This window comes from Moschus berezovskii, chromosome X (assembly GCF_049115385.1).
Source record: "Moschus berezovskii isolate FMDL1 chromosome X, NW_MosBer_1.0, whole genome shotgun sequence".
In the NCBI taxonomy this organism is placed as follows: Eukaryota; Metazoa; Chordata; class Mammalia; order Artiodactyla; family Moschidae; genus Moschus; species Moschus berezovskii.
This window is the reverse complement of record NC_142488.1, coordinates 101356643-101381530: the sequence shown is the minus strand read 5'-3', so window position 1 is coordinate 101381530 and position 24888 is coordinate 101356643. Positions and strand designations below refer to the sequence as shown.

The 24888-nt window shown below is 40.2% G+C and overlaps 1 protein-coding gene across 4 annotated transcripts in view; it reads right to left on the bottom strand.

Annotated features, from left to right (window-relative positions):
* The window catches only part of PAK3 (p21 (RAC1) activated kinase 3), a 125573-nt gene that overhangs the window by 7590 nt on the left and 93095 nt on the right, over positions 1-24888 (bottom strand). For 3 of the 4 annotated variants that reach the window (XM_088833931.1, XM_055393940.2, XM_055393938.2), the window contains 7 exons: positions 23253-23301; positions 22827-22939; positions 21080-21197; positions 19539-19638; positions 18766-18962; positions 2694-2831; positions 2238-2365 (listed from right to left, as the gene is read on the bottom strand). In XM_088833931.1, the coding sequence (XP_088690057.1) occupies positions 2267-2365; positions 2694-2831; positions 18766-18962; positions 19539-19638; positions 21080-21197; positions 22827-22939; positions 23253-23301 (814 nt within the window). In that variant the 3' untranslated portion in view covers positions 2238-2266. The remainder of the gene's footprint in view (positions 1-2237; positions 2366-2693; positions 2832-18765; positions 18963-19538; positions 19639-21079; positions 21198-22826; positions 22940-23252; positions 23302-24888) is intronic. The other variant, XM_055393941.2, reaches the window with a different exon arrangement.

The window sequence follows — 24888 nt, the reverse complement described above, 5'->3', positions numbered from 1 at the left end:
TTGGTTATTTCCTTTTGAATGTCCTCCTGCCACCTTGAACTCAACACTGAAAAATGTACATTCAATCAGGTTGACATATGGCAGAAACCAACACAATGTTGTAAAGCAATTATCTTTCAATTAAAAACAAATGGTTTTTAAAAATATATAGTTTTTTATACTTTGAAGTTTCTCAAACAGGGTACTCTTATGTGATGTAAGCTATAGGGGCTTTGGAGTCAGAATACCTAGGTTCAATTCAATCCTCTGCTTATCATAGTGGTTAAATGAGGTAAGCGACAGTTTCTTGTAAGCTGTATCGAGGCCAATCAATGTTAGCCAGTGTATTATTATCCTCTGTCACTTCTGCTTTTGCTGAATGCTACCATTGGCTTGATATTCTGAAATCACTTTTGTGTTCTTCTTGTGTTTTACATGCAATCAGTTACCAAATGCTGCCTTTTCAATGCCTTTTACAATGATCTCTTGCTTTGCCTAGGCCTAATCAACCTAATCCTGAATTATAACAATAACCTCCCCCGCATCTTCCTACCTCCATTTTTTTCTGTTGCTAATTCTTACTGCAGACCACCAGCTTCATCTTCCTGAACAAAGCTTTCATCATGTGTGTCCCTCAGATGGCTTCAGTGTTTCCCCATTACCTACAGCCCCTATGCTTTAGCCTGGTGTTCAAGGCTCTCTATAGTCCTGCCACCTGCAGCTGTCCTGACTTGAACTCTACTTCAGCCACACTGTCTATTTTCTGTTCCTTTGAACCTCGCCTACATGCCTTTGATCAGGCGATAATCCTTCTATCTGAAATTCCTTCCCCTTTTCCCCTTAAACTATCTAAGACTCATCTGTCCTTCAAGGCCTAGCCAAACTCTTTCCCTTTCACAGACATCTTCTGAATCCCATAGGCCATAGATGCATATCTCTAATCAGTTATGACATTCACTGTTTGAATGGCCACTTGGTTCCACTGAGTCTCTGAACAATCTTGGTTTTTTTTTTCATATTCCCAAGGAGATTGAACTTCTAAAGAGTAGGAATCATGCTTTTAAGAGATTTGTATCACCCAGTGCACTTAAGCCTTACAAATAGAAGTTGCTCCATAAAAATCCATTTATTTGTGTCTTTTCCCAAGTCTTCCAGTGGTGTGAATGTCATGTAAGTCTCTGTTTTCCAACCTCTAAAATGGACTCGAGGCAAAGAATGGAGTTATATGGACTTAAGGTAATACGCAGATCATAGCTTACATGTATAAAATCAAAAGATACAACAAACACACTCTTCAATCTTCTCAAAATATCATTTTGCATCAGTAATCTTACTGGTTCAGATAAAAGTATTGTTGAGTAAGGAGTTAACTAGATAATTGATTTAATTACATATATAACTGTATAGCTACCTTAAGTGAAACTATATTTTCACTCATCCTTGAAGAAGACATGATAGGAAGGTGTAAAGGATGTGTATGTGGGGTGGCGAGAGGAGCGAAAAGACAGGAAAATGATGTACTCAAAAGTTCCAGTTTTTCATCTATAATTTGAGGCTGGAATAATAGGAGGACTAATAAAGGGCATTTCAGATAGGACATTTTCAGGCCTTATGGCAGCCTGTGAAATGCTCACAGGTAGCAGAAAAAGAAGGTGTAGCTTTTCCAGTTCCTCCAAATTGGTTGATCCCAGGTATGACTAAGGTTGGGGAGGGTATTTTCACCTGAGTGTGGCTCTCTGTCTCTGGAAGGAGTTCAGAAGCAATAGGAACTTTTGGTTGTTTGGCTGAGAACAGACTGAGTCCATTGTTAATCACACTCTGCATGACCAAATATTATGCCTTTTGTTTAACTGGATTATGTGTTCAAAGTCAGGGAGGACAGGTAGTCACTTTTCTTGGCTTGGCTATTACAGATCTTTATTTTTGTCCCCGAGGGACCATCCCCAGCACTGATCCTGGGCATGCATTGCTTTATCAATATAAATGCTTTTTTCCCCTCTAAATTGGTTTGTGTGGAAGAAAGACAATCCAGGGCTCAAATTCAAGTTCTGCCATTCAATACTTGTGTGAGCTTTAATTTCTACATCCATAACAGGGATTAATAACACCTATCTTAGAGTGTTGTAAGAATTAATGAGATAATATGTGTAAAAAATTTGGTATCAAGTAGGTACTAATTATCATCATATATACAAATCCCTGAGAGCCATGAAAAGGACAAATGGTTACAGAGGCACTCACCACTGGATGGTACTCACCCAGGCAAGCAGGTGCCTGCCATTTGGCATCACAAGCAAAGGGGCTTTGACCAGTAAAGCATTAGAGTAGCAAATGCCATGGAAATAATTGCATAGTTATGTAGAGAATTACCTCCGGCCAAGAGCACCTGCGTACAACATCCAGGGGCACAAGTAAAGTTTAGAACAAAACAGCAACACCAGAGGTTCACATTGTTTTTTCCCCTTGCAAAATAAGACTCCAGGAAGAACAAAAGAGAGTTCTAGTTTAAACTGCCAACTTCTCAGAAGAGAGGCCACATGCCAATCCATTACATATTAGATGCATGCCTATATTTCTGTGCCTGTGATCTCAAATCAAATGGTTAGCGCCTAACTTGAACTAGGCATCTCTCAACAGAGTTCTCTGTCACACATCAAGGTGGAAAAGCTCAATATAATGACTCTCTGTTTGTAACTGTCCTATTTAATTTTCACCTGCAAAAGCTCCTTGGCAGATCCTCGCCTATCCACATCCATCTCAAGACAGCGATTTAAAAAGTCACGGAATACAGCAGATAGTCTCTCAGGATTCTGCAGCTCTGGGGTTCCGTTAGTGGCTATCAGATATAATGCCTGTAGAAAAAAATCAGAAAAATCTATTCAGCACATACATATTAGGATATTGAGTTGACACAGAAGACACACATCCAGTTTCTTCTGATTTTTACTTTGGGTCTTAAAAACTCCATTTTAGAGAATAATGCTGGCATACACTGCAAAGTTTCTATAACACTGAGAAATGATTACTCTTGGCAGTAACTGAGGGACAGTGAGGTGCCCCACCCTCAAAAGTTTAGAAATAAGGTTATAAGGCTGTCCTCTGAGAGCTAAGCCAGTAAAGTGAAAGTGTTAGTCTCTCAGTCATGTCTGACTCTTTTGCCACCCCATGGACTATAGCCTATCAGGCTCCTCTGTCCATGGGATTCTCCAGGCAAGATTACTGGAGTGGGTTGCCATTTCCTTCTCCAGGGGATCATCCTGACCCAGGAATCAAACCTGGGTCTCCTGCACTGCAGATAGATTCTTTACCATCTGAGCCACCAGGGAAGCCAGTAAAAATCCATATAAAATTAATATGTCATTAACCACCTAGGAAATGAAACCAAGGAACTGCCTGGGAATCTGTGACCACAGAGTTAGGGAAACACACACACACATCTGAACACACTGATATAAGTATAACCTCTGGAAGGCACAGTTGCAAAGGTGATTGTAATTTACTAACTGTTTATCTTGATTGGAGAGTATTTGTGAGTAGACCAGGGATGAACAGGGGCTTCCCAGATGGCTTGGTGGGTAAAGAATCTGCTTGCAATGCAGGAGACACAGGAGACGCGAGTTCTATCTCTGGGTCAGGAAGATCCCCTGGAGGCAGAAATGGCAACCCACTCTGGTATTCTTGCCTAGGAAATCCCATGGACAGAGGAGCCTGGTGGGCTACTGTCCATGAGGTCACAAAGAGTCGTACATGACTGAAGTGACTAGTACAGCACAGGGATGAACCGGCTACATTATAGAATCAGAGAAGTAAAAGCAATCAGAAGATGGCAGTGCCTGGATGAGATGAGAAGTAACCTGTGGGTCCCAAAGATGGAAGTATTGTGTTGGCCAAAAAGCTTGTTTGGATTTTTTCCATAACATCTTACAAAGTTTATGACCAATCCAATACTTTTGTCCTGTGGCAGATGTACCCCTATAGATTTTAATTAGGTTTCCCATGAAAGTCTAGCTATAATAGAAAATATAAGAAAAGCTGACATTAGTAATCCTGTATCCTACTGTAAGTTGTGTGTGTGTGTGTGTGTGTGTTGGAGAGAAGGAGAGAGTCATTCAGTCATGTCCGACTCTTTGTGATACCATGGACTGTAGCCAGCCATTCTCCTCTGTCCACGGAATTCTCCAGGCAAGAATACCGGAGTGGGTTGCCATTTCCTTCTCCAGGGGAATCTACCCGACCCAGGGATCCAACCCACATCTCCAGCTTTGCAGGCAGATTCTTTACTGCCTGAGCTACTAGGGAAGCCCACTGTAACATATTAAGTTGCTAATATATCTCTGAGATCTTAGTTGAGGTCACTGAGAGAGATCAACTCATGGTGTGCTGACAGAATCAAGGGCCCTAACTTTCAAGGCACAGAGCTGGACTCAAATCTTTCAAAGGGTTCTGAGCTCCTGACAGCCATAAAAAGCTGGCCATTCCTCATGCCTCCTCTAAGCAAATTATTCTATAGTATCAGGAATCATATTAGACACTGGAGATTCAAAGATGAATAATGGAATGTCCTACTTTCAAAGATCATACAGTTTAGTGAAAAAGAGAGACTTACATATACCCACCATACAGTGAGACAAGAGCCAATCAGAGGAACATTGCAAGTGCCAAGTCAATACAAGGATGAAGCCATTGACACCATAGCCCAGAGAACACTTCACAGAGGAGCTTGACATTTGATCAGGGTCTTGAAGGATACACAGGAGTTTTCCTGCAGGTATTTCCACCAGGGTTATGCCTGCCTGTGCAACCAGACTACTAACTATTATGAAGACACGCTCCCTCTTGAACTAGCTTGGACTTTGTAGCAAATTATCATCCCCTTTACCCGCTATGGCTCTGAATATTATTATCAAAAACATTTCTATCAGTCTTTTCCCAGGCCTGTTTTCATCAGCTGGTGAGAACATCGCTCCTCCATTCTAGAAACCTCCACAGATGTACTTTAGAAAGGGTTAGGAAGGAGCATTTCATCCAGCGGCTATCAACCTATAGCATATATCGGGATCACCTAGAGGGGCTTGTTAGATACAGATCAATCTGGAGAGGGGTCTGAGAATTAGCATTCTAACAAGTATCCTGTTGATGCTGAAACTGCTGGTTTTAGGACCACGCTTTGAGAACTAGTTTATTCCACCCCATTAAGCAATGGGTTTAATGATTAATGCTTGGAGCACCTGTCCTCACAAGCCATCTTTGTTCTGCTATTAAAAGAAAATTGTTACTGCAAATGACATTTGCTGCCTCCTCCTAAAACTCTTATTTCAGCTGGTCACAATTTCTGCCAAGCTCTGCATCCTTTGCTTGCTTTTCTTCTGTTCTGTAGCCAAACCTAATCCTAAACAAACACATCTCTTTTCTCCCTTTCCACTCTCCCTAAGTCTGTGTGCATGCTGTACGATTTTTTTTCTCACTTTTTGTCTCACCTATCTTAGCTCAATACATTCTACTCCAAATAATACTGCTCTTCACAAGTATCTATATACATGTCTACTCAAGTCTTCCTCGCCTCTCTTCAATTCATGTACTAAGAAAAAGACTGATAGGAAACACTCCAACATGTGAACAATGGCTCCTCCTGGGTGGCAGGATTATTAATGATGTAATCTTTGAAAATAGTTTTTCAATTTTCTGAATTTTCTACAATGAGTGTGACTGTTTTATTTTAAAAAATCCTCCAAAACATTATTTCAGTTCAGTTCAGTTCAGTTGCTCAGTCGTGTCCGACTCTTTGCAACCCCATGAATCATAGCACACCAGGCCTCCCTGTCCATCACCAACACCCACAGTTCACTCAAACTCATGTCCATCGAGTCGGTGATGCCATCCAGCCATCTCATTCTCTGTCGTCCCCGTCTCCTCCCTCCCCCAATCCCTCCCAGCATCAGACTCTTTTCCAGTGAGTCAACTCGTCACATGAGGTGGCCAAAGTAATGGAGTTTCAGCTTTAGCATCAGTCCTTCCAAAGAACACCCAGGATTGATCTCCTTTAGAATGGACTGGTTGGATCTCCTTGCATAAAATCTAAAAAACTGTGCCATCCAGTTTACACAAAAATCCTCAGCTATTTCTCTTTGTCCTCCTAGGATTAAACCTGTTTTTCATGCAGTACCACCCCTTGAGGGAACCAAAAACCCAGACAATTTCTTTTTCAGCTATTGTTTTCATTTTAATTGCAACAGTACATATTTCCAACTAATTTCCATTGTAGAAATCCACACTTTCAGCTATATTACAGCAAAACTGGCCTTTGTGGACTGGCCTGAGAACTTACTCACTAGGCATAATGCCACTCCTATGGGAAAATGCACTCAGAGTTTCAAATAATTAACTTTAAAATGAACTTGCATGTAAGCTGGGCCTGATCTTTGTAAAAAAGAAAACTGCTACTCACTGCCCTGCTAATGAGAGACAAAACCAGCTGTGGGCAATATAACAATCACAGCAAAAAGCATTTTCCTAGCAAAGTCAAATCTTAGCTGAAGAAAGATTGAAGAAAATCAAACTAGGCACAAGTGACCACATTCTGGTTTTTATCTAAGTTAGTAAAAGCACAAAAGAAAATGGACTGGCTCAGAAATTGCTGTTGTTTAGTCACTAAGTCCTGTCTGTCTCTTTGCAACCCCATGGACTGTAGCCCACCAGGCTCCTCTATCCATGGGATTTCCCAGGCAAGAGGCAAGAATACTGGAGTGGGTTGCCATTTCCTTCTCCAGGGGATCTTCCCGACTCAGGGATCGAACCCATGTCTCCTGATTGGCAGGTGGATTCTTTACCCCTGAGCCACCTGGGAAGCCTGGCTCAATAATTAGACTAGACTTATTTTACTCACAAGGGCTTCCCTTATGGCTCAGCTGGTAAAGAATCTGCCTGCAATGCGGGAGACCTGGATTTGATCCCTGGGTTGTGAAGATCCCCTGGAGAAGGGAGAGGCTACCCACTCCAGTTTTTTGGCTTGGAGAATTCCATGGACTGTATAGTCCATGGGGTTGCACAGAGTCAGACATGACTGACCGACTTTCACTTCACTATTTCACTCAACATGCTGCTACTGCTAAGTCACTTCAGTCGTATCTGACTCTGTGCGACCCCATAGACGGCAGCCAACCAGGCTCCGCCGTCCCTGGGATTCTCCAGGCAAGAACACTGGAGTGGGTTGCCATTTCCTTCTCCATTTCACTCAAAATAATACTCACCAAATCAGAAAAAGATAAATACTGTATGATATCACTAACATGTGGAATCTCAGAAATAAAACAAATGAGTGTATGTAACAAAACAGAAACAGACTCACAGATACAGAGAACAAACTGGTGATTAGCAGTAGGGAAAGAAAAGGAGCGGGGCAAGATAGGGGTAGGGAATTAAGAGGTACAAACTACTATGTATAATAATAAATAAGCAACAAGGATATATTGTACCACACAGAGAATATGGCCAATCTTTCATAATAACTATAAATGGAATACAAATGTTAAAAACTGTGAATCATTACTATGTAATCCTGAAACTTACATAATATTATACCTCAACTATGCCTCAATAAAAAAAAGAGATTAGAGATTTCCTTTGTAGTTGGTTGCTTCTTTAGTAACAAACCCAGAATCATACTTGACTTCTCCTTCCTCATCTAGAAAATTTTCTCTTCCCCAACTTTAGTAGCTTCAGTTCACGCAACCTTTAGAAAGGTCTTTATACCCATCTACTTTCCTCTGTCCCTACTGTTACAATAGCCTCCAATAGGTTTTTTTTTCATACTTAAGCCTCTGTGTTCTTCAGTCCATCCTCCTGAGCAATCTGTCTTATCCGAAATCTCATCATGGCATTCATTTTTCTGCTTTAGCAATTTTTATTGGCTCTCTATGGCCCACTGAGGGCTTCCCTGGTGGCTCAGTGGTAAAGAATCTGCCAGCCAATGCAGGAGATGTAGGTTCAATCCCTGGGTTGGGAAATGGCAATCCACTCTAGTATTCTTGCCTCTTGCCTGGGAAATCCCATGGACAGAGGAGCCTGGAGAGCTACAGTCCATGGGGTCACAAGAGTCGGACAAGACTTAGTGACTAAACAAAAACAATTTGGCCCATGGACATGGTTTTCAAACTGTACTCCCCCAAATTCCCCTCAAGACCAGCTAAGTGGGAAAAGGGGTGAGAGAAGGAATTAGATGGAGAGATTCTAGGACCCTGTACCACATGTGCTTCAATCAGGGAAATACTTATTTTATTCACTATTTATTTATGCTTCCCTTGTGGCTCAGCTGGTAAAGAATCTGCCTGCAATGTGGGAGACCTGGGTTCGATCCCTGGGTTGGGAAGATTCCCTGGAGAAGGGAAAGGCTACCCACTCCAGTATTCTGGCCTGGAGAGTTCCATGGACTGTATAGTCATGGAGTTGCGAAGAGTCGGACATGACTGAGCGACTTTCACTTTCACTATGCTTTCAAGCAAGGTTTAATCTGAACCAAGGGATCACTATAGCTGTTTGAAAACACTGGACATAGTAAAGATTCCTTTGCATGGCATAGATGGTCCTCCGTGATTTGGCCCCTGCCTCCCTTTCTAGTCCTCCTCTGTTCTCTTCTGAGAGCCCTGCTTCCCCCACTTTCACATACATACACATATTAGCCAAAGCTCACATGCTACTCATGCCAGTTAGTTCTTCATTCCTATAATAAATGCTCTTTCATATCTGCAGCAAACGCTATTCTCTTCAGTGCCTGGTGAACTTCTTGTCTTTTCATTTCTATTTTAAATGGCACTTCCTTTGTAAAGTTTTCTCAGTCTCTCCCAGATGGATATGGTGAACAACCACCTCGGTTTTCCAGGGACTGCCCTGGGTTTTACTACTGAAGGTTCTATGTCTCTCAATGCCAAGCAAACTGGGGTGGCAGTCACCATGGAGATACAGTTAGCCCTCCCCTCCTTTGAGCTACTATACCCCTTTGTTTATACATCTGTTTTCATGTTGTAGGGTGAATACCTGTTACTTGTTCACAAGTCTGTCTCCCTAGACTGTAAAGGTAGGAATTGTGTCACAAGCATCTCTGGATTTTGTGGATAGTGTCTCAAAACAGGTGATCAATAAATGTTTTTGTTGCTAAATGAAATGAAAACCAAAAGGTATAAATAAATCTCACTGAGATGGGAATATGACAGACTTTGCTATACAAAGTATTAAAGCTCAGAAGCTAAAGCTAACGAGTGAACATATAAGAAGATACATAGAGAATGACACTCTTTCTGAGTTGAATAGGCCTGGAATGTGGGAACTTCTGACTACCCAACTCTTCAGTGTGGGAGAAGGAAGAGAGTGCCATGAGCAATGTACGTAAGGGGATGCCATCAAAGGGAGGGAAAACTGGAGATTACCACAACATGGTAATCTGTTGTGGGCAAACCCAGAGAGCAAGTGAAGACAATTAGTTCTCTCTGGAACTGGAAACACAGAAACTTAGTCTTCTCTGACTGATCTTGAACAGAGAAAGAGCTCTTGATTTTTCTTCTGCTACATCATTTAACAAGGTCTGTTTTATTCCTAAGGTGAGACAACACAGCCCCCATGACCTACTGACCTTATTTAAAATATTAGACAGACAACCTTTGGCCAAAAAATATTGCCTTTCTTCATTGTGATATACATATTACCTAGAAGATTCTGGTGTTCTGGAATTCTTAGTAATTTTACATCTCTTGTCAATAACAAACAAATGTTGCAGTTTTCTATGGGTCCTGATGTGCAACTAAATTTACCTAAGTACTCAGATAGCACGACTTTACCCAGTTGGAGGAATAATTCAATTTACCTTACTGGCAATTTCCTCAGTTAAAAAAGATCAAAGCAGTCATCTTAGAAGTTACCACATTTCTCCAAAGAGGTCCCCAAACAATCCATAGGTACCCAATACATTTTCATTAAGGCAGTTTTGCAACTGGACTAACCATTTAATTAAAAGGCTTCAGTTTGTGACTTCAGTTAACAGTTAGTAAAGTTTAGGTTAGAAACAAACCAGGAGACTCACATGGAAATGTGTTAGTAACCCTGAGAGGCCCCAGCACCGATATAAAGACTCCCTTTACAAAGAGGAGAATGGTGGAACATTTCTTTCTAAGTTAAATATTTGGAACTCAAAATACATTTTCCCATGGAAATGGTGTTATACATGGTGAACAGGCTCCCAGACTAGCCCATAAAAATCTATGTAACAAACAATATAACAATAAGACCAAGAGGGCTATTCATCTATATCTTAATATCTGTGTAAATCCTGTTTCATGGGAAATATTATTAGTTAGCATTTACAGAATGATTACTATTAGCTCACGTGATTCATACAACAATCCCCTGAGTTATACTCAATTATGCAAGGAAATCCAACCAGTCCATTCTAAAGGAGATCAATCCTGGGTGTTCATTGGAAGGACTGATGCTAAAGCTGAAACTGCAATACTTTGGCCACCTCATGCGACGAGTTGACTCACTGGAAAACACTCTGATGCTGGGAGGGATTGGGGGCAGGAGGAGATGGGGACGACAGAGAATGAGATGGCTGGATGGCATCACCGACTCTGTGGACATGAGTTTGAGTGAACTCCGGGAGTTGGTGATGGACAGGGAGGCCTGGCGTGCTGTGATTCATGGGGTCCCGAAGAGTCGGACACGACTGAGCGACTGAACTGAACTGAACTGATGACCAATTGACAGATGAAGAAACTGAGGGCGGTAGGGTTAACATAATAACTTGCCCAACATTACACAATTAGCGATGAGGGAGTCCGGACGCCTGACCACTTCACAGCACCGCCTCACAGTGTTCCCCACCCTCTGTGACAGTGGCTATCGTAGCAGAGGCAGACAAGGACTCTTCAAGAGATGAGACACACTGACATAAGACCAGGTCCAGAAATTTCATGGTCTAAAGGCATTGAGATCATACAGAGTCTGTTCTCTTATTACCGTGGAATTATGTTAGAGACCAATATCAAAAGATTTGAAAATAACCCATATATTTTCAAATGCAGTGTGATATTTACCAAGAGAGCTCTGTGACTTAGCTATTGAAAACCTCAATAAAGTTAGAAGGCTGAAAAATCATGGAGGGTGACTGCAGAGAAGAAAGCATTTAAATGAGAACATAATGTCAAAATAAGAAATTAATATCAAAGATACTTTAAAAATGCCCATATATTTGTAAATTAAATTTCCATTTTTAAATGAGGGCTATATCTAAGAAGCCATGGCCTTATGTCCCTGGATATGTTTCAGAATCTCCTAGTTTACAGTCTATGGGAACTTGAATAAAATTTGTATCCTACTGTTGTGTGAAAATTGTATAAATCTTAATTATGTCAAATTGGTTCAAAGTTCTTTTCAGGTCTACTATATTCTTCTACTTCTCTGTACATTCATTCTATTAATTTCTGAGAGTCTGATACTGAAATTTCAACTAAAAAAAAGAGATGAGACACACTGAGCATGCGTAACTCCACCTCTGCCTTTAACAAAGGAAATGCATCCTTTTGAGGTCAAGTATTTTACAATTAAACTTGGAAATGGGGAACAAAAGGCCCAGTTAGGTTTCCTATTGTTTTCACCAGTATCTTTATATATGTTGAGTGTTTATAAGCAGTGTATCTTCTGGTTGTTGCCTATAACCTACTTATGTCCCCATAAGTAGGTACTTTCAACTACCTTTGAGTGTTTTATGGGAGAGATTTGGCAACAAGTGACTTGACACCTTATAACTTAGAGGTTACTTTTGACCTGGGATTTCAGAGGTTAAAGGCCAGAGTGTATTACTGCCTCAGATGTGTTTATGGATTTCATTAAAGGCCCTGACATTTCTAAGAAGAGAGTAAATGGGGCCAAATCTACAAAAAAGTTGTTATAACTTATGTTGTATTCCCTATTTTGACTTATTCAACCCAACAGTTAAGTGTGATAACTGAATAAGCACTGTGCTCTAATTTAGTTCCTGACTTGTCTTGTATAGTAGGTCTCATCTGTCACTAAATTATACATGGTGGGGGGCTCTGCTGTTATTGTTTAATCCTTAAAAAGTCATTAAAAATTGAGCTATTACAGATTTATTCCCTTATTGGTTGATGGTAAAAGGTAATTAGGTACCACCGACAGATTAGGTGTTGAACTACCTTTAGAGTGCTCCTTTCAAGCATAAAAAAACTGGCCATTGCCAGAAAATAAAGACCAGATGACTCCAACAATGTACATGCTCATGTTAATCTCTCAGGATTAACAGTGTTCGTCAAGAAATGTGGAGCAGGCTATGTGTGCTCAAGGAGCCACCCTGGGCAGCCCAGGAAGCACCCAAGCTTGAGAACCACGAGGGGTTTGGAAGTAGAGGGGGGATAGGCATAGAGATGGAGAAGCAGGAAAGCAAAATGGGGCAGGAGGTAGAGGAGAAAAGCTGTAAGCAGCAGAGGCAAGGGCTAGGGCCAAAGGACCATGGGGAGAGAAGGTGGCTGGTGGAGTGACGAGGAAGAGAAATGAAGATAAAGGCTCCACAATTCAGGGAGGTCAAGGGGACCTGATCCTAGGATCCATTCTGCTACCTCCCCATTTCTCTGGTCCTTCTCCTGTAAAACTTCTCAAAACATCATCTAAATGTGGTCTCTTGACTTCCTCATCTCCCATTTTCTCTTCAACCCACACCTAGTTTCTAGTTTCAAAGTACTATTTACCGTTATATGTTTATCCCTGTCTCATTTCAGAACACTGGAGCAGGAAGGTACTAAGTCCCTGATTCTTTGAGGCTTTTCCAAATTACCATGTTAGGATCAAAAACCAGCTGGACTGTGACATGATCTGTGAAACATGCATTACTGCTTACGTAAACTGGCTTCAACTTCTGTTTTATATGCAGTTCATCAGATGAACAGCTCTGTACACAATAACATGCACATTTTCTCAGTACAACCCAGGGTAGAAAATGGGTCCCTGCAACAGCTTTATCACTGTTGTGCTCTTCCCTGGCTTCTTACCCAGCCCCACATGCAGCAGGTTTCATTTGCATCACTATCGAGTGTCTTTCTTGGTAGGGAAATGGGGTTCTTTCCACTCCATGGAATACAGACTTAGTCAGGAAATAAACAGAGAGATGTCTTCAAACAGCTTTCTTTGTTTCTTTCTTTTTGGCTGTGCCACTCAACAAGTGGGATCTTAGTTCCCCAACCAAGGATCAAACCCACACCCGTTGCATTGGAAGCGTGAAGTCTTAGCCACTGGACCACCAGGGAAGTCCCTCCACTCAAGCTGTCTGAAGATCACAACTCTGGAAGCCCTCCTACAGACAGTGCATACTCACACCCAGGCCTTCCTGGCACTCATGGGAGGCTGGAGCATATCTACAGCCTAAGAAAACAGAATCAGAGACAGAGACCCATGAGTTTTCCCCTTTATTTAATAAATTTCATGTGGAAGTCTGAAACAGAAAACAAGTTAATGAGGGAACTATTTTGGTGGACTTGAGAACCACATGACCTCCCCATTGGGCCCCAAGGACATCCATGGAATTCTAGGAGCCCATGGAATTCACAGAGTTCACGGGTAAACAATAATCTTGTCAAATTCCACTTGTTTGAAGCAAAAGGAAATGAGGCCCAGCAAGAAGTAATCTATGCAAGATCATGGGGCCCCTGATGGGTAGACCCGGGAACAGAATTTACTCTTCAACTCACATGATAAAGGAATATCAGTCTTGGCCAACAGTAGGTCCCTGGTCACCACGTTTGTAATCTCTCTTTGCCTCATCTTCGCCTAGTCAGAGTCTCAGACTTTTGTTGGCTGTGGAAGCAAGTTTCTCCTTTGGCTGTCTTCTGGATCATAAATCACTGGTTTGAACTGTCTGCTTCTGAATTACAATCTAAATGAGACTTGCAGCTTTCCTATGGCTAGGTCTCATTTTCCTATGCTAAATTCCTGACAACCAATGAGTCTTAAGAGCTATCTATCTTTTGACAGGCAATATTTTTCTGATTAAAAAAGAGACTCTGTTACTGTTTCATAATTATTTTAGTTGCCGTTATCCCAACTTGCCCCTCCTTTTAGGCATGGGTTTGCCCTCAAAGTAGGTGGACAAACCATCAATAAACCTTGCTGTTCCATAGAGGCTTATGGAAAAAGAAGGGAATGCTCCCAGCTCTTCCTGAAATACATTCAAAACAATATTGACAGAGTGCTACAAAGTATGCTTGCTTCTCTGGCACTCAGGAAGTTTATATTTGACTTTAATTCCATCAAACCCAGACATTCCAGTCCACAACACAGGTTCCAGTGGTTGGAGGGAGCTCAAAGCACTTTGGCCCTTCGTTGCTGCTTTTTAGTGCTAGAAATTCTATTCTGCTTAATTCTCTTCTCTAGGCATACAAGCTAACCACAATTTCCCTAGTTCTATAATAAAAAAGAAGAAACTAACACTAGTGCAGTGTTTCAAGTGTGGGGATGGGGGAATAGGGAGCCTCTTCCTGTAGACAACAGGTTTCAGTTGATATTTCTTCCTACCCTTCTCTCTGACTGTACAGGTTATACACTTCTAATTATGAGCAGTCAGACTGATGGCTTTATTATCACCAATACATGTGATGTACACAACAGCTATCAGGTGGTGGATGGACTCCATTTGCAGGAGAAGCAAAATTGAAAAAGAAAATGGCATAGCAAGGAGGTATATGCTGAACTAGTGTCATTTCTTTTTTGATAGCATTGCTGAGAACAGTAAATCAAAGAATGTCAGAATGTGCCAGTATTTTGACAAAGTGATTCATGCTGTCTTTTTTAGATGAAAAGGAGAAATGTGGCCAGAATGAGAGCATGCTCTTTTCTAGTTGAACAACCAGGCTCAAAGAGGGCTGATGAAGAATGATTTTTTCAGTTCAGACAGGGCTCTACAAAGGGCTAGCCACAGAGCTTTGTATTGATATTTGCTCTAGTCCTTGGTGTAGAAACCTGACCTCACTGGTTCTTGAAGCTTCACAGGGATTCCTATGTACAACCAAGGAGGAAAACCACTGGTATAAGATAGGTGGGTCCCATACTCTCCTAAATACTGTTTTTAGCCTTCAGATATCTCTTCTTGAAACTGATAATTGTCTTCCAAAGATCCAGTGTTTGATATGGCTTCACAGATGCTTAAAGCAAGGGTAGAAAGAGAACACTTAAAGTTCATCTCAACTAGGATAAAGGTCTGGAAAGTTACACAGAAAAGGGGCTCCACCCACAGGGTCCAGTAGGATCCTCCACTAGATATCACTGAGACGTTTCACCAACACCAAAACCCCTCAAAACCCATTGACAAGAACAGCCCCATTATGTGGAATGCCAAGTTAATAAAGAGGCACTCTCTTAGTGCTGAGGAAAAAACAACAACAAAAACAACAACAAACCAAAGATTTGTTTTCTGGAAATGACTGTGCCTCCTTATTTAGAATCAGGTCATTATAATCACAGGTTTATAAAACGATATCTTCAAATGAACACACAAGTTGGGGAGAGGAGCAGTATACCAACATTTGATTTGCATATCCACAGAAAGTTCGAATTCGACTTCAGTCACTTTGGCGAACAGAAAGAACAAGGCACTTTATTATTGGAGGCTGCACCAAAAATGGCCGTGGGTCACAGGACAACACATTCAAGGCCAATTAGGTTGCGTGCACAGACTTCAGGCAGTGAGGAACTTGTCTCGGCTCTGTATCTGAAAGAGCACCAACCTTACAACACTGGCACAGTTAACAACTCTTTAACCTTTAAAAGGCATTTTATGAGCAAATGAGGTCAATTAGTACAGAGCAATTTACTTTAAAAAAAAAAACCCAACTGCTTTAAAACTAGGGGGGAACGTAGCTAATTCCTTGCATCAGTGACATGTTAACAGGCAATATTCCAAGAGGGCTTGCTCAGTTCCAACTGACACAACAGACACACACACACACACACACAAAAGCCACAGCAAAATACCAACAGCCTTTGAATGCATAGTCCCAGATTTCATCTTTAACCTCTGCTGCTCAGTGTCACCTGTTCACAGTAATTTATACTGAACCGCGTAGGACCTTTCACTCTTCAAGGGGATGCTACTGTGGAAGGGAAGTGCTTGGGGGGAGTGGGGAATCCAATCTCCCTTCATGAATGGGTGAAAAGTATTCTAAGCATCTGTTCTGCTTCCTTTCTCACTTTTCTATTGATATATAAATCTCTTTCTCCCTCTCCTTACAATGCGCTAGGTGTTCACATGCATGATTTCATTTAGATTGCACACTAACTCTGCAAGAGAGATACTGTCCCCAGTTACACACAGGAAACAGGGCTTATAGAGGTTTGGGGTCACCTGCTGAAGGTCACAGAGCTGGCAGGTTGTGGAACCAGGACTTACCCAAATCTGCCTGACTCCCTCCACAGGCCAAATGCTTTCCATATTAACATGCTAGACTTCACTCTACCATTCTGTCTCACTTCCACTTCCTTCCTTTTGTTCATCTTCAAAGCCTAAAGTGGTAGATGGGTGGTAGTCTTGGAAGGATGTTAAAGAAAGAAGGGCTAAGCCAGTTCTGCCATTTTGTATTCCTCCACACATGCCCTGGTCACCAGAATTCAAGAAAACACAGGCTTCCAACAAGGTCATGGTATGTGTTTTTCTGTCCAACCTCTCCAGCGTTTCAGTGACTGTATTTTTCAACTCCCAAATAAGGGCATATAGCCAGGGATACTGGATTTTATTTAAGAGAACAGGAGAACAACGTATTCAAAATCAAAACTGAAAAAGTCCCTGTGGCGCCTGGCAAACAGATAAGAGGGCTGCCTCCATACAGACTTGACTGAGTCACTGGAGGTTGATCACACGCGGAGAATGAGCAGAGTCACAGTAACGCCTTATCAGTGGAGTTCAACAGGGTGGTCTTCCTGACGCATCTTTTTGTTATAGCCATAATGTAGGCTTCCTGAACCTGTGGCTTGTTAATCTACATGTTTAGATACAAGGCTTCGGATCCTAAGAGACAGGCTGTTAATTATTAGCTCTAATCCCTGGCTAGAAGATGCCCATAAAGATTACAACTTGTTTCCTTTTTTCTAACAATTAACAGCCTTGCTGAAGAGCGATCAATTGTACTTGGGGAACTGAAGAGGGTAATAAATGCATTTACTGAGGCCAACTCCTTTACAGAGCCATTTATTTGATCCTTAAATTTTGCAAGCTGTAAATTACTCATTAGAAGGCAGAAAGCAAAATAGCCATAATCTGTTTAGTGCCTCCAAACTCTGAAGACTTAGAGGAGGAAATCCATGGAAACAAGAGGCCTGGTGTGTTCTTTCACGGCTACTTCTTAAAGGGCAAAGGTGGTTAGACAATAAGGACAAGCCCATGTAATTATCCATAGGTCAGGGATGGGTTTGATTAAGTTCATGGAGGACTGACCCACAAACAGTGGGAAAATACCCCTTCTTTTTCCACTCAGCCCTGCAGGCAGCTAATCATTGTGCACGTCTCATTTCCAGATTGTTTCATGAGCCCAGAGCAATAGCCCATAGCATTCATTAGGGCATTCACTCCTATCTGTTATTTTCTAATCAGTGACGGGTCTAAGACAAGAGGCTAACTAGCAGAGAAGAATTAGGAAGGGGCAAAGGGGAGGCTGTTCCCCTAGCCATACACAGGGAATACAGCTCCCAATTAGAAACTGCTCCATTTCAAAATAACTAGATAATTAGTCTGTAAGTTTCTTTACATGTACAGAAAGCCACATATATTTGGCTTACATATGGATTTTATAAGCTGAATGTGTGAACACTTAACCATGTACTAAGGGCAATGATTTTTATATACTAATGGTAAAATTCAATTTTAGACTCTTAGTGGTAAGGAAGCCAACAATATGCAAGATGGCTTTGGCACTGGCACTCTGCATAGAATTTGAGATTAGAATTCGAATTGGTACATGTTTCCTTTTCTTAATAGTGTGATGCCCTTTATATATATAACACAGCTTCTGACTTACCTTTAGGCTTTATTCAACAAAACAGCTCCTGGCTCACTTCTGCACTGAGCAAGCATTTCTTTTATGTTTCTTTGCCTTTCTCTGAATGGGTGTTAGGCTCCAAAATGGAGCTTTTCTCTTCATAGAAGTAACCAGGACACATAAGGACCTAACCTCTTGATTCTGCAGTAGCAAACTGAGTTACCCAACACAATTTCCATTCATTTTTAACTTGACAGTCTAATTAAGTTTGTGATTTTTGCCAGGCTGGTACTGTGTCTATCTTGTGTTCCATTCAATACCCACCAAGCTGCTGTGGCTCAATAAATCATTACTGATAACGAAAATCTAATTTAAAAAATTTCAGCTGTTCTGGAAATGCATTTATTTACTTTGCTAAAAGTATCATTTAACCGTGGCATGTGATAAAAATACTGTTTTCTTTCCACATCTTGCTTTAAAAAAAAGCATATATATTTTTTGACAGCAGAAAATTATGCTACAGAATTTTAAAGACCCTTGACATTAGAAATAGTGTTATCAAAGCATTTGAAAAAACTGTTGAGACATCTTCAGAGAAACAGAAAATAAATAACTCACAGTAATTTTGAAAATTACAATTTGGAGCTTCTATGTCACTTGTCCCATCAAAGAGCCCAATCTGGCCACTTTTAGTGGAGACAAGAAATGACATTTGGCTTTTTTCCCTTCCCTGGGGATGAAGGACTTGAGTTTTCTTTTGACTTACCCTGAGTGGATTTTCATTAAGGTAAGGGGGTTCGCCTTCTACCATTTCAATCGCCATAATTCCCAGAGACCAGATATCAACTTTCGGACCATAAGCTTTTCGAGTCACTACCTCAGGTGCCATCCAATAGGGAGTTCCCACCATCGTGCTCCGTTTACTTTGCTCAGGGGTGATCTGGGCACAGAACCCAAAATCAGCTGCAGAGAACAAAAGTCAGTTAAAATCAGCTCAACTTATTTTTCTTTTACGAGAGGTCACTTTCAGATACGGCTGTACCTTCCTTTAGACACTGAGCTTCTGCAACTGCCTCACTCATATCATTTTGTTATCCAATCTCTCAGCTGCTCCAGATTTTAAACTAGTCTGAAGTAACTGAGTAACATCATTTTTACTAGACCTCAATCCTGGTTCCTTCCCCATACTGTTCCCTCTAACTTATAGAAACTTTTTCTTTTCTTTTTCTTTGATTTTTAATCTTAAGATTTTATTATGTTTTAGTATTATTTTTGACTATTATAGTATAATTATGTATTACAGCTTAGGTATTTGTCATCCAGCAGATAGAAACCACTAGATATCCTTAACTATTAACCCTCCCCAAATCTGGTCACAATCTACACGAATACAATGTGAAAAAAATGCTTCACCTCAAACTGGCCTCTAAATGCCTTCAAACCCTCACTCTCAAGAGCCCTTTTCTTCTCAAGATAGACAGTAAAAGAGCATAAATCCCCTGACACTCTCTCACATGCCATCTGAACCATAATACCTACTCAATTTGACAGAGCCATCCATCCCAAGGAGAATATTGTCACTCTTTATGTCTCTGTGGATCACTTGGTTTGAGTGCAAGAAATCCAAAGCTTGGAGGCACTATTGTATCAGGAAGAAAAAAGTTCTAGTTATATCACAAAAGTTTTTAAAAATGTTTTTCATTTCTAGATAAATTTTGGGCAAAGGTACAAGCTTAAGTTGTCAGGTGAAATAAATGTTTCAAAGCCATTTTGAAATCATGTTACCATTTATATCAGTGATGCAACTTAGCATTATACATATGAAAGCTCCTGAATCAGACTTGGCCACAAAGAGTGACGGTGTGGTAAGCAGCACTACATTGTTAATACAGTTGAATGAAGCAATTGCTATAATCATACTTGGATCTGCTTGTCAGGAGGATATGGATTCGGCTTGATCTGTTACAGATATAGGAAGCATCTGCATCTGGGATATGATTAGATTCAGAAGGTCTGGAGTGGGACCAAGAAATCTGCATTTAAAACAAGTGCCCCAAGCTAGTTCTGATGGACAGATAGCCAGGTTTGGGAACCACTTCTAGGCTCTGATGTAACTATAGGTACTAGTTTGGAAATGGCTTTGTGTCGTAATGGTAAAAGATGGAACCATAGGCTAAAGGCTGAAGAATCCCCTGAATATTTTAAGTTTGATTTATTGTATGAATAGAAAATATGTGAATTTGGTGGATATGTGTACATATTTGGGGAGGAAGAAATAGGAATGACAGGATAGCAGAAGGAGGAAATTTAAGTGAATAATTTAAAATAAAAAACAGTGAAAGGCTAGCTGACATTATTTGGCTTTGTTTTACTATCATTGATTTTCAAGTTCAGTGGGTCAGAGTTCCTACTTGTGTCTATGGAAAACTTCAATGAATAGAGGGTAGAGGGTAATGCTCAAGATAAGACTCCAATCAGGAGTGTTGTTTTTTTTTAATATTGAGAAAATTAATATAACAAAATATCCTTAGTTTAGTTTGAAACTCGGGATATGCCACTGTTATTAGAAAACAGGCAGACACTCAGACCCACTGGAGGGGTCTGAGGGAGTTTCAAGATTATACTGTGAAAGCAACTACTTTTTGGACTGAGGGAGGACCTCGTGTAAACTGCCTTCCAGAAAATGATGGGGTTATAATGTGATCTGTATATGTACATGGCTTATATTGCATAGACAAGGCAAAATAACTATCATACAAAAATTCTCCCCAGCCAGGAAGAAGTTACATGTCAATATTACTGCCTTCCATATCCACCAAGACTCCATTAGGAAGGCTTAGATATGGTAAGCCGTGAATGGTATAAAAGAATTCAGAAAGATCCATCACAAAGGAACTAAAATAGACAAGGATCTGGGGAGAGAGGGTTAGGATTTAAATTGTTGTTAGGATCTTCAATTGTTTTTTAGTATAAAAGATGCACTATTGATATTCTGACGTTACAAACATTCTAAATAATCAAAGATTAAAAAACTGCCAATGTGGGTATTCTCATCAGCCAAAAATGTTCTATTTTCTTACCTCTCTGCAGACAGCTGCTATCTGTCCTTCATCCATACAGGTCTCTGTGACCACATCAGTCAAAGAGCCACCAGCCAAGTATTCCATGACTACCCACAGTTCATCACCCACTAAGTAGCTACAACAAGAGAGGAAAAAGACGTTGACTCAGGCCTAAGGAGGTGAAGACTCTTCTATATTTCCATTAAGAAGGCAATGTGCAGTCAGTCTCTGCATTTGGTCAGGTCATGTTATATAACAAAAGGAAAATATCAGTTATGCTTATGAGACACTTCCTTTATCTTAGAAGAGAATATGCATGGAAATCAAAGGATCATGAGATGAAAGTGCACCATGGAAGGAAGGAAAAGAGCAAGGAAGCCTTTGGTGACTCACTACTGTCAGCCATTCCACTGTAAAAAGCTAATTTCAATTAACAGGATTGGTGAATAGCCCTTTTGGATCATTTGAGCCATAATGTTGACTTCTTGGACTGAACTGCCCCATGACACAATTTTATAGGATAATATAAAAAGATTCAAATTGGCAATAGATTTACTGCACTGAAGTCTCAGTTCTGACAGAAGTCAGTTATCACATGCCCATTATCTTTAAGTAGGTATTCAGGAGCACAGCCCACATGATCAAATATGGGAAGGCGGGTCACCAGAGCAAATTCAAACCCCTGGGATCATCTGAAGGCATTTTAACAGTATGATCAGGTCTGTCTTTCCCCCTGTTTAGCAAGAGAGAGGCATTACAATGAATGGAACAATCCCAACAATCCTATCCTGCTCCCAGCTTGACATCAGTATGAAGCAAGACTTTCTATCCAGTGGTGTTCAAACTGCAGTGCCCATAAGATTCACTCAGAAAGCTTGTTCAAAAGGAAAATTCTCATTAAAATTCTCATTTCACAAAAATGAAATACCTCATTAGTTATGGAGAACAGCCTAGAAATCTGCATTTTTTACAAATGCAGCTTTTACAAAATTACAAAAGCAGAATAAAGTCACTCTGCTGCAGTTGGCCCTTAAGTGACATTTTTTTGGCCCTCTTTTGCCTCCTTTCTGTACCACTGGTCTATCTGGTATAAAACACAGAAAGTGAGATCTCAAGCTCATTGAGGGTGTAGACTTGGTCTTATTTCCTTTGTATCAACCCAGAGTACACAGCACAGTGGTGCTAAACAAACACATTGAAATTGAATGAGACAGATGTTAAATCACAAGTAAAGAGTTAGAGCTGTTTTTAAACACCTATTAATAACCCACTGCTAACACAACTGATGAAAAAGACATTAATTACCTGGTCTGGGAAAAAGGTTTGAGATTAAAGTCTCAATTCCCTAGATCTCACTGTCAGTTCATCACAAAGCACTCATTAGAGCAGGGCCATTGTAGTCTGTCTTCTTTACTTAGATAGCCAGAGACTGCACTGGCTCCAAACAAACACTTGATTAAATGTTTAAAACACCACAGCTCTCTACGATATGCGATAGTCTGTTTCCTGGCAATACAGAACCACAGTCTTCAAAAGAAAATTACACAAACTGCTCCTGTTTAGAAGCAACACCATAAAATGTGTCTTCAAATGTTTAATAGGTGGACAAAGATAAGTGGGGACATGTTTAGCAATATGTCTGATACTGTTTTGTAGCATTTGAAAGATATTTGGAGAATGGATGCTAAATGAATAGATCCTAAATAATTGGTCATGAAAATTATATCCCATAAAGAAAACAAGTATATGATGAAAGAAAACTTACCTATCTAAATAATTAACAATATTGGGGTTCTTATTTTCCCTCATGACCAGAATTTCATTAATAATTAATTCCTTTTTGGGCTGCTGTTGAAGGTTCATCTGCTTTATGGCCACCTGAATCATGATTAAAATACAAGAATGAATTACCATCATTAGACTAAACACAAGCATCCATATTTTTCAGCAACAGAGTCAGACATACAAATTCTTTATCTTACTAGGATTTTTCTTAATGCCACAAACCCATGCTCCTTTTCTTTGGCCAATCATGAATTCATCATTCACAGCAGATACTTTGGACATCAATGAAGGAAACTTATGTCAACCCAGCGCTACCCATTTTGTCAGGCACAAATGCCATCAAAGAAGAATTCTGATCAATACGAATAAAGGAAAGTAAAAGTCAGCAATGAGTGTTAATGCTTACCTCTTGTCCTGTGGCAATGTCCAGCGCGGTATAAACAGTTCCTGAGGCCCTGTGAAGGCAAAAATTATCAAATGAATAAGCACTCGAAGGATTATCACTATATTTTATTTGGAATAATATGTAACTATTTTCAGGAGAGGGAAATCAGAAAATTCAAGATTAAAGGATGAAGTACAAAAAGAACAACCATTTTGTATAGTAATTGCTTCAAAAACTATCATGATGTATTTCTATTGGTGGGTCAGAAACTCTAATCAGATGTTACGTGTGCCATGGAACTAGGCAGTCATGAATAGAGCAAAATGGCCTTGTTCCTTCTAGGAAACTCCTGGAATATTTTGAATACTCCTTGGATGTCACACAACCAATACAGCAGTCCTCAATTAAATACTTTAGGAAATACTATATCATCTTTTGCTTAGGCAACTGTAAATTAATCTTTGCTTTTAAAATATGGACAGACTGGCTTTTTCATATATTTCTAATTCTTAAGAAAATATAAGAAAAAAAAAAAAGAATATCTTCATCTAACAAATCAATCATTCCCAGCACTGTAATTACCTATATTGCCAATATACAGAGGAATAACAGTGTGGCTTTACTCTTAAGCCTTTTTCTCTTTTTGTTAAACTTCTCAATAGCTTCTACTCTTAGGTTTCACTCCAGCCCACTATCTTTTAAAATCTATCATTCCTTAAGTCTTGGTAGTACTTATGCTTCTATTCTAACTTCAGTTATAGGGTTCCCTTGCTTTGAAAATAGAAATTGTCTAGTAAAGCTGTATGCAGGGGAACTTTCTGTGAAACACACATGCATTCTGAACCACCTCCCTACTGCCATCCCCAAGAAAAACGAAAAGCTTAGTCAATTTCATTGACATGTCTGTGGTGAATAAATGAATGAGGATAGAGGTCTGTTCTGTGATTCAGCAGGCACTACAATGCTGCAATTTTATGATTTAAACTCTCTGGTAACTGCTGTTTCTCCTCTGCTTTCTGGTTATCTCCCTGGCTGTTTTGGTTTCTGACTCTAGGAATTCTTTCCTTATGTTATCTATTTTCTTATTTTCCTCTCCCTTCTTCTCCCTGGATTAGCCGAATTATTTCTGACAGGCATAGGAAGATTACATTACCTGTTCCTAGGGAATAGAATAGGTGGTGTAGTAGAAGGAATATTTGCTAACAGAGATCTGAGTTTTACTATCTGCCCTAACAACAAACTATACGATCTTAAGCTAGTCATTTTCCCTTTCTGAGTTTCAGTCCCCTCACTCAGAAAATGGATATCACAATAACAGTAAACATATAATATATTGAGTATGATGTGTTCTACACTAAGAATTTGATATAAATTATCTTATGCAATCCTTACCATGTTTCTGTAAGGCAAGTGCTTTTACCCCCATGTTACAGATGAAAAGTCTGAGGCTGGGAGAGGTTAAGTAACCTGCCCAAGGTTATACAGTTTACAGTCCAAGGCCATCTGACTCCCTGACCTATAAAAGGGGCTATCTCATTACTAAGGATCTTTCATTCCATGATCTGCAGCAGCAGCAGAATCCAAGGACTCCACTGCCCTCCTCACTCGGTGAGGGTATTTAAATAGCCATTGGAATAAGACTGAAAAAGCACACTTG